The sequence below is a fragment of the Anguilla rostrata genome, chromosome 5, assembly GCF_018555375.3.
Source record: "Anguilla rostrata isolate EN2019 chromosome 5, ASM1855537v3, whole genome shotgun sequence".
NCBI lineage: Eukaryota > Metazoa > Chordata > Actinopteri > Anguilliformes > Anguillidae > Anguilla > Anguilla rostrata.
The window spans coordinates 29,700,158-29,713,709 of NC_057937.1; the positions used below are offsets into that span (position 1 = coordinate 29,700,158).

Sequence of the window (13,552 nt, forward strand, 5' to 3'; positions counted from 1 at the left end):
AGGAGTCCAGTTGAGCACCTAACCATCATTCAAAAAAGTCCTCCTCCTCTCTCTCTCTCTGTCTCTCTCTCTCTCCAGCATTTGTTAGTGGACATGGGTGTACTAAATTCAACGAAGAGATGTCTTGCGTATAGATATATTACTATCCTGCATCACTCCTTCTTGTTTACAATAATGAACATCTTATCCTCCACCCCCTGCCCCAAATACCTATATTTACAAAGTCACTTTTGTGTGAGTTTTTGTCCTAAGATAATATCATATCATATATTCTTTTTGATTATATCATATAATTTCCAATATTTTAAAATACCATTTTGCTTACCATATCTGAAAAAGAATGTAGTATAGATACACTTTCATATCTTGATATCATTATTAAACCAGTTTAGCAGACCGTAACCTAACCCTTTTAAACTGAATAAAGAAAAGACTGATGCTATTTATCCACGCATTTACTGAGCATGGATTGTTTCCCACCTGAACCATTCAGAAATGACTTCCTCAAAACTAATGTCACAAAGCCAGGCTTTGATTGAAAAGGGAACAAACCTTTCTCATAACTTCACTTTAGGTTTTAAATATGATAATCTTGTTCTGCAGCTATCACAGTACATTTTCACACTGAAAATAATTGCTTGTTACAAAGTTCTCTGTAATACAGAATTATCGTCCTACTGCCCATCTATAATGTCTATTATTTGAACTATTGTGTGCGTAATGAAGTGTTAAATTGCATTTATGTATGAATGATAATAAATCTTCACATATATTGCAAACTGGGGCCAAAAAGTTTCCTACTCACTTCAATTAAGAATGCTTGAAACATGAATTAAAGAACGGGAACTTAACATTACAAATGAAAACTGAAGAAAAAAAAAACTTTTTTCCACTGCTCTGTGTACCTATTAATCTACAGTATGACTATTTTAAGACAGCTGGAAGGTTCAGCCATGCATTTGTATACCAGCTAGTCATGCATAACCAAATAGACCATATTTAGTATAAAAAACGGTGCTTGGCGAAGGCATTCAAAATGTGTGTAAGAGGGCGCAGACAGACATAATCCATTTTTATTAAATAAGTACCAATGAATATATTGAATAAGTAACAATGAATATATGGAAACGTACAAGAAAAGACTGGCTAAGTAGAACAATGAGCTTTGATGTGATTGGTCGCTGTTAGATCTGAGGAGTCATGCTGTACTGTATCTCCACCTGACAAATCACACACAATCAGGAACTTTCAGCACAAAAAAAAGAAGTAAATTTAAAAGGCCGTCTTTCACCACTGCCACTGTGTTCCTAATACACATGTAGTCTGTTGAAGGTATGTTGGAGCTCTGTGTTTTGGTAGTCCAGTGGTGAGCAGTCTGCAATAGGATAACGTGGCAAAGGAGACCCCTCAAGGTTCATTTGTAGAGGAAATTTTCTTAGTTATGCAATGGCCTTGGCAAAGTTTTGAAAGACTGAGAAGCCCTGCAAGCACAGTATATTTGGCAGAGAGGACTTAATGCTCCATGCATACAGGATGGAGGGGTACCTCATTCCACCTGTGAGTATATAATAAATGTATTCCTACACAGCTCTGTATTTTAAATGCATTTCAGAAGGCCTTACTGACAGCTATGGATTATGTAAAACAAATATTCAACTCATTATGTGGTGGATATTGTTTACCAAATGTTTTTCTTTTACGAATTTAGCATTGAAAGTGAAATTTGAGTGCTGTATAAGGAGAGTTAAATCTAAAGGTGAACAAAATGAAAGGGGAAAACTATTTCCTCTAGATTTGCGTCCTAGAACCTACATTCAAATTGTTTTACAAAATAGTATGCACTCTTTGCCTGTGTACTGTACCTGAATTCATACTTCAGTTGAATTTGCAATTACAGTTACTTAAAAATGTTTCTATTAAACTTTTTATTTAGATTTTCTGATGAAAATGTGTGTTTTTTTAACATAAACAGTTATGTATTTGTATAACTATACTATTTCTGAATTCCAAAGAATATACTGGTCACTTCCAAAATGAAAATGACGATATAGTATTCAGTACAAAAGCTGAATCTGTTATTATAAATTCATAATTATGTAATGTAAACATGTATATTGCCACATATTGTCATTTTCTCTCTAATATCCCCTTCTGTTGTTTTAAAGCCATTAGAAGAAATGATTGCCTATGATCCAGACATCTATAGACCACCCTTAGAATATTACCCATACTCTAATAGTGATGGAGAAAGTCATGGAGGTAAGTTCAAGATTTGACAAAATGACAAAAACATTATTATTATTATTATTATTATTATTATTATTATTATTATTATTATTATTATTATTATTATTATTAGTATTAGTATTACTGTATGTACAATTCCTGTTTTCAGAGTTGTTTTTGTAATTGTAGAGAAGAATTGTAGAGTGGCAGGATTACTACGAATATAGTTGTCATAATGCTCAGGAAAATATGGTATCCTGACCGATGTCTTCACATTTATTACAGTCGTATTTTGCCCTGGTAAGATAAAGTAATTTTATTTTGATTTATTTTGATTGCCAATAACATAATAGTAAGTGGATAAGTTCTGAAGTATAATTTAAGAAGAAACAGAGACCCAGAAGAAATCAAATAAAAAAATGAATTAATTGCTGGCATTGTTCTACAGATTCTTTGAGTACAGGGTTACAGTACATGTTCAGTGTTAAATATACAGTACTACAATAAAAGTGATCTCTATTTGACTCAAATTAAGTATATTATAGTGTAATTAACACTGCAGATTTTACTGTGTAGGTGTAATAATAATAATAATATATAACTTTTTTTATTTATTTCTGTATTCACTGAATGTGCAATTACAGGTGGCATCCAAGGCCCTATTTTAAGAACATTTTTTAATTTTAGTTTTTAACTGACTTTTTAACTTGAATGTGTAAACTGTTCCTAGACCCTATTGGTATGCAAAAGTTAATTTGAACTCTATGGCACTATATCCATGTGAATAAATTGGAGGATATAGGAATATGTTTTAAAAATAATATATGTGTTGTTTCTGAACTTGTTTTTAATTGTAAGCCTTGAGAACCCTTCAAACCTATGTTGTAAGGACAGTGGTGTGTGGAATATAAGTGAACCACATGCCCGTGCTTATGGATTGATTGGCTAATTGTTTTATCTTTCACTGCTTTAATAATTTGTCAATAGGAAATTAACTAAGAAATATGTTCTTCTTCTTGGAAATAGTATTTTACATCTCAAGCAATGCTAAAATTAGCTTAAAGCTCATTTTAAAAAGCTAAAAAAAAAGTTTTTAAAAAATCCATCAACTAAATCAAATGAAAAAGGTAACACTTAGGTGTGTTACTGAAAGTGAATGATGGAGCACTTTGCAGCTTCTTTAAAAATTGTCATAAAAATAGGAACACTTCTGGCACCTCTGTCTAGCCTGTATGTGGTACAATGTAATAACTATACAGTGTGGCAAGGTTGTTTTAACTCGTTCATATCAGTCAGGTTAAAGTCACACTGCTGCCAAATTTTATAACAAGAAATACTAGTGGTCAACATGAAATATGTTTTGAGATTTGCAATTACTCTGCTCCACTGTAGATTATGGTTGGGACCCCCATCACATCCACCATGGTGAATTTGAGAACCCCCAGCCAACCCACTTCACAGAGTTGCAAAGTGTACAACCCCTACACATTACCAACTTGCACCGATATACAGAAATGGAGCCCATGCACTCCACTCTAGATCCTGGCCTTGGACCACATCACCTGGCAATCCCCCAACAGGTAATTCTGCAATTCCTCTTTTTGCCCCCTCCGCGCTCCCCACACAAACCTGCCCAGCAGCAGACATGCGTTCAATTTGTACAGCTGTGGATATGATGTGGAGTAGCATGACTTCAGGGGGATTTAATCTTGCAACAAAACTATGCTCTTGGTGTGCTTGGATATTTTTGTTTGTTTTGCTTTCCGCGTTTAGCTTATAACCATGCCTGGGCTATGTACCTTACATTGCAATTTATGATGGCCCACCCCTACAGAATTATTTCTAACATAATTTCCAAAGGTTTCCTTCTTAACAATTATTCCAATCTATCCCAACCTGGTCAACATCTCAATATGGCTTATCTAGACTATAAGTCTCCTCATTGCAAGAGATATAATCATATTCAAAAGTTGTTTTGCAGTCAAAGGCTTTCATGTTTAATTCGAAAAACATTTCGTAATTAAAAATCAAAGCTATGGCATGATGGAGTTTTAAACACAACATGCCATCTTCCTTTGTTTTATTCTAATGTATTTTATGTTTAGCTAGGCCTTTAAATATAAGAATCTTAATTAAAAATAAATATGTATTTAAATTAGATGTTTGCTTTTTGCATAGATTTTGTATCTTGCCCTTTCATGAAAAAAAATCCTATTTATTCTATTTAAATTCACATTTTACTTGTATTTATCTCAAAGGTTTATGCTAATTTACAATTAGCATAGTTAAGCTTGTATGTATGGCAACAGTTTGAAACTATATTCTTTATGCAGAATTATTTGGAGTTGCTTCACCTATTTTTATTTTTCTCTGAAACACCACCAGTCTATAATACATATATATTTCAACAGGTGCATTTGGAGAAATTTCAAACAAAAATGAAAATATCGTAAATATAGTTGTCATTGCTCAGCTAATGAAACAGGTTTTATTCAGGAATTTCAGAATTTCTCAGATGTGGAATTAGATTAAGACCAAACTGCCTCAGTTTGCTGTGTACGTTCAGGCTAGTAGGCCTAGCACTGGTCACGGATGGTTTCACACCACCCACAGAATACGAAAGTTGCTTATTACCTAAATCTTTTTTTGTTTTAAGTGAATTTGTTTGTTTGTTTTAAGTGAATTTAATACTCCTTGCACTTGAGTCACATCTTTTTTCACACATGTAAATACTATTTAAGTATTAGCAAAATTTGTTATTATTTAAATATTATTTTTTATTATTATAAAAAAGTATCATAAAGACAAGTATTATATACTTTGTATAATGAACTTGTCTGTATCTGAATAATGGCTTTCCCAGGTTAATTTTGCAATTAATTTTGCATTTAGTATGTGATCCTAGGATATCAAAATAATAATTTCACATTTTAATATTTCACATTAATGATGAATATTATTTGGTGTTAGTTATTAATCTAAACAGTTTCCTGTAGGTTATACACAGCAGCATTGCACGACCTCAGACAAACTCATAATATTTATTTTTATGAGAACAATGTCATTTATCTCAATGTTCATATCAAATTTGGAATTTGATTGATATGAAAATAATTACAATATGTGATTAAAAAAAATAAATAAATAAAGATTGATTGATTTAAGATTTTGAAACATTAATTAGGTTACCAATCAATTAGAACAACATTACTCGAAAGCAGCAGCATTATTATTTATTAAATTGGACAAGTTTTTGGGTAGCAAACCATGCCATCAATCCCCAATATAAAATATGTGAATGCGTGTTTTTATCTCAATACAACACTGAGAACGTGGATCTTATTCTACACAGTGTAAAGACCATGTCCAGCAGCATTTCCCAACCTTTTTCTTTCCAAATGTATGGAATCTCAAGGCACACCACTCTCAAAAGCAAGCAATGTACTGACGTTGATGTGACGTGTCAACAGTAGGCCTAACAGTAGGGTTTGATTAAGCACTATGCATTTTAATTACATATATTTTGGCTTTTGTGAATGAGATTTGTTCATTTAAGTTTTTTATTTCATTTGAACCTTTAAATTTCAAATGAGTACCGTGGCACACCGGTAGGGCCCAAGCAGTTCAATTAATCTATTTCAGTTATTTGTTCACAGCTATTCGTCAACTTTAAATATATCAGGTAACTCTTGGTTACCTGATATATCCTCGCACATATGAATTGCTGTAACTAACACTGACCATGGAAAATCAGTTTCATATGGCATAATATTGGAAGCGCAATAATAATAATTTGTGGTATTCATAGCATGTAAGTTGTGATTCATGACTGAGTCAGACAGCATTGGGAAAATAAGGCCAGGCTGCATTGTGTAACTCAGTTTATTCAAAAGCAAGTTTAATTTTTGAAAGTTTAACTTTCATGTATCATGTTGCGTGTATTTATTTTGTATTGAACACCTTTATTTCATATGATTACTTCATACAAAAGTAAAGCTATGGATACAATATAGGCCCTCATCAGTCTATTCCAGACAGCATAAAAGTATACAGGAGACCACTGTGAAATGGAACTTAAAAAAATGTTCCTCCCATGTATTTACCCATTTGTGTCTAAATATATATACAATGGTCACTTTATTTGGTACGCCTATCTTGTACTGGGTAGGACCCATTTTGCCTCCAGATCTGCCTGAATTCTTCGCAGAATGGATTTAATAATTTCCAAGTGCTGAAAACATTTCTTAGGCGTTTTAGTCAGTATTGACTCGATAGCTTCCTGTAGACTTTTTTGACCATGCATTCATGTTGAGAACCTCCTCTTCCACCTCATTCCAATGGTGCTCTCTTGAATTGAGATCTTTGTATACCAAAGTCACTGTCATGTTTGTGGAACCAGCTTGAGATGATGCATACTTTGTGACATAGCGCATTATCCTTCTTGAAGTATCCATTTGAAAATGCTATGGCCAAAAAGGGAAAACATGGTCAGCAGCAATGCTTAGCTATGCTGCGGCATTCAAATGATGCTAAATTGGTATTAACAGGCCTAATGTATGCCAATAAAACATTCACCACACCATTACACCATCACCATATGCCTGCACTGTTGACACAAACTAGGATGGATCCATGGATTTGGCTACACCAAATTCTGACCCTACGATATGCATGTCACAGCAGAAATCAAGATTTGTCATACAAGGCAGCGTTTTTCTAATCTCAAAAAATCCAGTTTTAGTGATCACATGACTAATGGAGACTCATCTTCTTAGTCTTAGCTGACAGGAGTGGACCTGATATAGTCTTCTGCTGCTGTAGCCCATCCACTTCACATATATAATATATATCAATACCAATTACCTAACATGGAAAAGGACCACTCTTTGCCTTCATAACAGTTTCAATTCTTCTTGGAAAGCTCTCATGAGTTCTGAATTATGTATATTGGGATAGGAAAGGAAGGAAGGGCAACTTCCAGTTCTTTGAGGGATGAAGGAGGTGGAAAATCTATTTCACACACTGTGCTCCAGATCTGGTGATTGTGGAGGCCATGGAAGGCATGTAATTTCTTCCACTCTTGAATTTGTTTAGAATTATGTATGGGTGTGCTGTCATCTTTATATGTGGACATCATGAGGGAACAGGGTATGTAGCACAAATGGCTTCTTATTTTTTTGCTGTTATATGACCATGCCATGCAGAACAATGACCAATGACTGCCAAGAGGTGGCTGGCTATACCATCACAGATCCAACACCATGGTTTAGTTGGCAACAAACATACATTGCGGATTGAAGCCTTTCTGAGGCCGTAGTTTTGGGGTGTTTTGAAACTATCCAGTTAAATGCCTGTCTGTCCTTGTCAGTAAGCTTCAACGTGCAACCACTGTTCCTCTTTACCAGTGCAGTTTGTTTATGTTTGGCATATGTCATCATTTTCAACAGCGTTCCCCTTGCCACATTAAATATTTTTGCAGCTTTGTGACTGATGCACCTGCAATTTGGGCACTGACTATTTGGCCTCTTTGGAACTCCATTAGTTTCCTCTTGTTGCTTTGTAAACTCACATAGCATGATGCTAATTGTCAGACCTCTTTTATAGCTGACATATACATATCTCGTTTCTCACTTCAACACTCATATCCATGTGACTGTTATTGAATAAAGAGTGCAGCTTCTGTAGTTGCAAAACTCCAAATGATGGTACTTCTAAAGATTTTCAGTCGAATCTGTTGATGTGGCCAGTTTTTTAAATCATGAAGCATACATTTAAAGCAACAATTTAAGCTACCTAAAAAAATTAACATTCCGTAAAGAAACACCATAAAATATATTAACGTCTTGACTTTCATACAAACAAAAAAGCTTCACTTTGAGAATTTCACTTTCTTTGAAAACAGTGAGTTTTCAGTACTGACACTCTCGTGTGAGTTTTGTCTTTGCACATTGATAAATATAAATTTATCAAAGTGAAAGAGAGGAGGTTGGAAGAGCCTTTTCTTTGCCTTGTTCCAAGAGAAACTAGCATTCATATCAGCTGCTGTCTTGGTCCCATTTACTGTCTGAAATTATGGAAAGGCCTGCCAGACAATCTAACACAGAGGGTCATACATTTACAAATATAAAGAGAGAGTGCGGCAATAAAAATAAAACCTTTACTAACAGACGATCAAAAAGCAGATACTGCAGGAAGTACAGTGGGAGGGTCTCAGAAAGTGTCAAAAGAGCTGCGCTTGTGTGTGGGCTAGGGGGCCGTGTCTGTGCAAGGCGGATTGCTCAATGCAGACTTTTCCTGACTGTGGACAGAGGCTGCTACGCATCATATGGGGACACGGCAAAATTGTGCAGAATCACCAACCGCTGGCCTGTGGACTCACCTCATTTACCCAATTTAACTGCTCCTTATTGGGACATAATCGCCACGAGACAGAGAGTAGAGGTTGGTTGCAGGTGGCGACCAGAAAGAAAGAGACATAAGGCTAACTAAATCTACAGAGAAAAACTCTCAAACGACAATTCACGTTGTTGAGAGTTGCTCTTTTCCTTCATGTGCACTTGGATCATTAATTCTGGAAAATGAAAGCAGCCAGTGCTGAAGATATAATTTATAACCTCACATAACTTCAAGGGAACTACAGTCATAATGAGCCTGTGGAAAAATATAATCTCTAAATGTAATCTCTATTTGTGAAGGCTTTTTCATTGTTTGTTGCACAAAAATATTGAAGACTATTCAAACTATTCAAGCTGCCTTCATTGATTAATTAATTGTTTGGTGTTCGTAGCTATGCCAAAATCGTCTGGATTTAAATACAAAATTTAGGAAATCTATTTTAATATTACTATGAACTCTCTATGAGATATGAGATATGTACATATGCAACAATAAATTAAAATAAGCAGAAACCTGTCTCTGTTCTGAAAGTGCGAATACTTATTTTATACAAATACCAGGCTGATAGACGATGAAGTCTCTAATACAGTGATAGCTCTGACCATGCCATCTTGGGTTTGACACCAAAGACTGCAACCATTTCTAACCAGTATTGCAAAACTCGAGGTTTTCTCTAAACAGTTTGCACATTGTCTGTGGTTCACACAGAATTCATTTCACATTGCAAAAACGTGGAACAAATTACTGGTCCATGTTATGATGTAAGCCCAGCAATGGGTAGTGTTTTGGAACATTATATTTATTGTTTGAATATTTTATTTGAAATTCCTGCACTGCATGATTTAGAGCATATATGCTAGTATTTGAAACTCAAAAAGTAATTTGAAAAATGAAGAAGTACATGATGGCATGCATATATAAATACTGTACACAATAACAAGTGTTTGCAAGTGAAAAGTTATCATGTACAGTATTTACACATGCATTACATTACATTAATTATTTGCTTAGAATTTTTTATTATGAGTGATGTTTATGGCCAATGGAGTGTTTATTGAAGGAATTCATGATCTAGTTGTTTAACTGAATTGCATTAGTTGTAGTTTATTTCTGCTTCTCATTTCTCGCATATATAGTTAGGGTTTTGCTAATTTAGTGTTACCCACAATGTTTTTTGTATTCATTTTTCACAGCATGTCCATGCATAGCAATGGACTTCCTCTTTCAGCACATAGCATGCTTGTGGTCTCCAAAGTCACACATTTCAGTATTTTAAGATATGTTCACAAAGCGTTATTTTGTCCTACTGTTTGGCAAATCTGAAAAAGTCACCAGAAGACAAGCAAATGAGCAAATCTACTTGAGAGAAACATGTACCAAATCTTATAAATTCACAGATGGTGCTGTTTCATGCAAAGCCAAGGTATGCTTGAATGATTAAGAGAATATGCGTGTATGTGAGTCCATCACAAAAACAAGATGTTATGTCAGTGTTTCATGATGAGGGCAGACAGGAGAGCTAAAGGAGAACAGTAGGAAATTGGGGCTGGATGGAATATAAATATTAGATTTTGATGTGCACATTTTCCAGATGTCATATTTCCCTCGGAACCTGTGTTACCCACACCCCTCCCCAGCCCAACGGAGCTCAGATGAAGAGGACCCAGGGGGCCGTAGCCCCCCCTTCGAGGTTTCAGATGGAGAAGAGCATGTGGACCATATCCCCTGTACCTCTGGTATAGAGTCAGGTAGGAAAACCCTGACTGCCCCCATATATCACAGCTTACTACAAGTGTGAGAACCACTGAAAGACTATTAATTTATTTCCATATATCTATTTTCTCCTACATTTTGAACATCATTCATTTAATTTTGTTATATAAATCAGTAGCTGGCAGAACTATTCTGGGAAATAGGCCTATATTGAAAGCAAAAATAAGATAAAGTAGAGTGAATTTATGATACCATAATGTGTAAAAAGACTGGGCCACTCATTTGTTACATGGGAGGCATTAGAGCATCATTTTCTTCACGAAGCACACACAAAATTCATAACTTAGAGTGTTACAAATATCAATTATATTTATAGAGATCTACGGAGATTAGGCATCCATGTGCTTTTTCCGGTTTTTCCAGTGATGATAACAGGCAGCACCCCTATCTGCCTAGGCAACAAGAAGAAAATCCGTCTGTACCAGTTCCTGCTGGACCTGCTGAGGAACGGAGACATGAAGGACAGCATCTGGTGGGTGGACAAAGACAAGGGAACCTTCCAGTTCTCCTCCAAGCACAAGGAAGCCCTGGCCAACCGCTGGGGCGTGCAGAAAGGCAACCGCAAGAAGATGACCTACCAGAAAATGGCCCGGGCCCTGCGGAACTACGGCAAGACAGGTGAGGTGAAGAAGGTGAAGAAGAAGCTGACCTATCAGTTCAGCGGAGAAGTGCTGGGGAAAGTGGCCACTGAGAGGAAGATTTACCCTCACTTATAGGGCAGGAGGAGTGTCCACACAGGCTCATTACTGTCTGTGGAGAGGACAGAAACATCAGAAAAAGTATTTTTTTCGAAGGAAATGATAGCAGCACTTTTAAATCCTTGGCTGCAAATTCCTAGTTATTGAACCACCCCAGTGATCATTAGCAGAATTGGCAGGCATTATTTCAAAGTGTTACTGATCAAATATTTTTGTGCTACCATTTGTTAAGCAATATTTTCTTTTCTTATGTTAAAATATTGTAAATAGCATTAATTTTGTGATGTCTGGTACTCCTTGTGTGTGTAGCTTATAGTAAACGAAAAATAATTAAAGAGCCATGGATAGTCTCAGAATTAGATTTAGCAATATATCATGGAAAATGGCTGGAACTGAAAAGAGAAGTGAAAATAAATGACACAGCCTCACACAAAACTCATGGTTCAGCATGCCACAGCCAGATAGATATTCATCCTTATACTGCCCCCACATGGTTAAAAAAATTATGGTCCATGGTACAATTGTGTAGTCCTATGAATTTCAGCACTGAATTTTCACTAAGCTACATTTGGTATTATTTTTTGCCAAAAGCATTTTGGAGTGTGGTTATATGTGAAAATGAAAAGGAAGGATTCAGAGAATTTCCCCAAACATTACTCAATGAAAATGAAACAGACAGGAGTCAAGACTACTGTCTCAACTTCTTCATAGTTTTGAAATGGACTTGTTTATTGATACATTATCCAAAATATCAGTACAAAATTTTCTTTTATGCACACTGTAGCACTGGCGAAAACAGACATATTAAGGAGTTCATATATTTTCAGTGCCCTCCAAAATGATTTGAACCCTTGACAATGATGAGCAATGAAGGCAGTATAATAATAATAATAATCATCATCATCATCATCATCATCATCATCATCATCATCATCATAATTATTATTATTATTATTATTTATTTTATTTTTTTTAGATATTTGTGTCACAAATATTCACACCCTGAATAATTATTTTAAATAATCCAACTAAAATAAGTACACATTAACATACTACAGTTTTCAAGTCAAAAGGAACCAAGACTTCACTGAAGTATAAGAAATGAGATAATATACTTAAAATGCGTCATTCATCGCTATGGGAAAAGACATAGAAAACAGGGAAAGGGCCATATTTTAACAGTCAATGCACAATTGTCAAGTCCTAGCCCTAATATGAGATGCAAATGAAGGCGTGTCCAATTCAATTTCTGTAATAATGTGACACCAGGCTGTAGTGTTACTAATGCACAGCTGCAAAAGTTTCAAAAGGCAAAACTTGAATTGGTGTGATGGGGATTTGGTTTCATTATTGCCAATCAGCCCAATTTTTTTCCATTTAAAAACACCACAGTCAACTGTTAATTTCATCATGGCCAAAAGGCAAGGGCTTTACAAGCTTCTCTATATGAACTATTTCTCGTGATATCAAAACTAAGGTGAGATTGCATAGTTTTCATTTTCATAGTTATTTACCCCTCAAACAAAATTAATTTTCAATTTAAATGCCAGTGCTTGTTTCTTTGTTATATATTATTTCTCTATAGCATCACTATTTCAAATAAAAAAATAAAAATAATTGTTAATTTCTGACATGCACTTGCATTATGTAAGGACATGCCTCCTGTTATGGCACCCAACCCATGTTGACACAAATGGGTTTACAGCAGACCACAAAACTACCAAACCTGACATAGGTGACACTTCCATTTGCGTGAGATGCAACTACCAATTCCACTTATGCCCAGATGGTATTGCTCTTCCATTGCCACCAAAATAAGACCCAGAGAGTTGTTGACTGTATAGACGAATGGTCAAGGATACAATTCATAAAGAACTATAATAGATGACCCAATAGTCTTATTTTTGCCAAGGCAGGGTGAAAAAAGTACTGAAAACAGGGGTGTGAATGTTTGCAACACATACAGTCCTGGGAAATAAATTTATCATTTGAGAAGTGTTCTTTTGGTTCATTTTATTGAATTGTTATTGAATTATTATATTTTCCATATTTTAGAATTAAAATATACCTCAATACTTGTATTATTTTAAACAGTCTTTTTTGTTCATCTGAATTAAGGGAAGGAATCATTTTGTAGGGCTCTGTATCCCTATTATATCCACTGCCATATAGACAACTTTACACTAAGGTGTTGATGACAGTGCATTTTCGTAGCAATGAAGGTATTTAAGAACATTTTGACAAAAATATAAGTTAAAGTTTTAACTGAATAATGTTCTTGGTATAATATCTCTCTATACTAATTATTTTATCTAATGATGCACCAGTTTACTTAAGATGATTGCTCGTATTAAGGCAAACTGTGGATGAAATAAATCCTATGTAATAATGTTCCTTGGACTGTAATTCATGAATTATTTATTAAATAAAAAATCTTTACATTAAAATGTGACTTATAA

General features: G+C 34.9%; 1 protein-coding gene and 1 long non-coding RNA gene across 3 annotated transcripts in view; both read left to right on the forward strand.

The window, feature by feature from the left end:
- LOC135255042 (uncharacterized) overlaps positions 1–13,552 on the forward strand; it is a 116,292-nt gene extending 102,740 nt beyond the window's left edge. Inside the window, exon 2 of the long non-coding RNA XR_010330054.1 lies at positions 11,685–13,552. This is a non-coding gene — a long non-coding RNA (uncharacterized LOC135255042). The remainder of the gene's footprint in view (positions 1–11,684) is intronic.
- On the forward strand, positions 1,064–13,552 carry LOC135255041 (transcription factor PU.1-like). Of its 2 annotated transcripts, none has more exons than XM_064335730.1 (5): positions 1,064–1,557; positions 2,166–2,259; positions 3,619–3,806; positions 10,214–10,370; positions 10,759–13,552. In XM_064335730.1, the coding sequence occupies exons 1-5, from the start codon at positions 1,516–1,518 to the stop codon at positions 11,109–11,111; spliced, it is 834 nt and encodes a 277-aa protein (XP_064191800.1). In that variant the 5' UTR covers positions 1,064–1,515; the 3' UTR covers positions 11,112–13,552. The 2 variants fall into 2 exon arrangements, with proteins under 2 accessions (XP_064191800.1, XP_064191801.1); XM_064335731.1 differs by having other exon boundaries at positions 1,068–1,557; positions 10,792–13,552.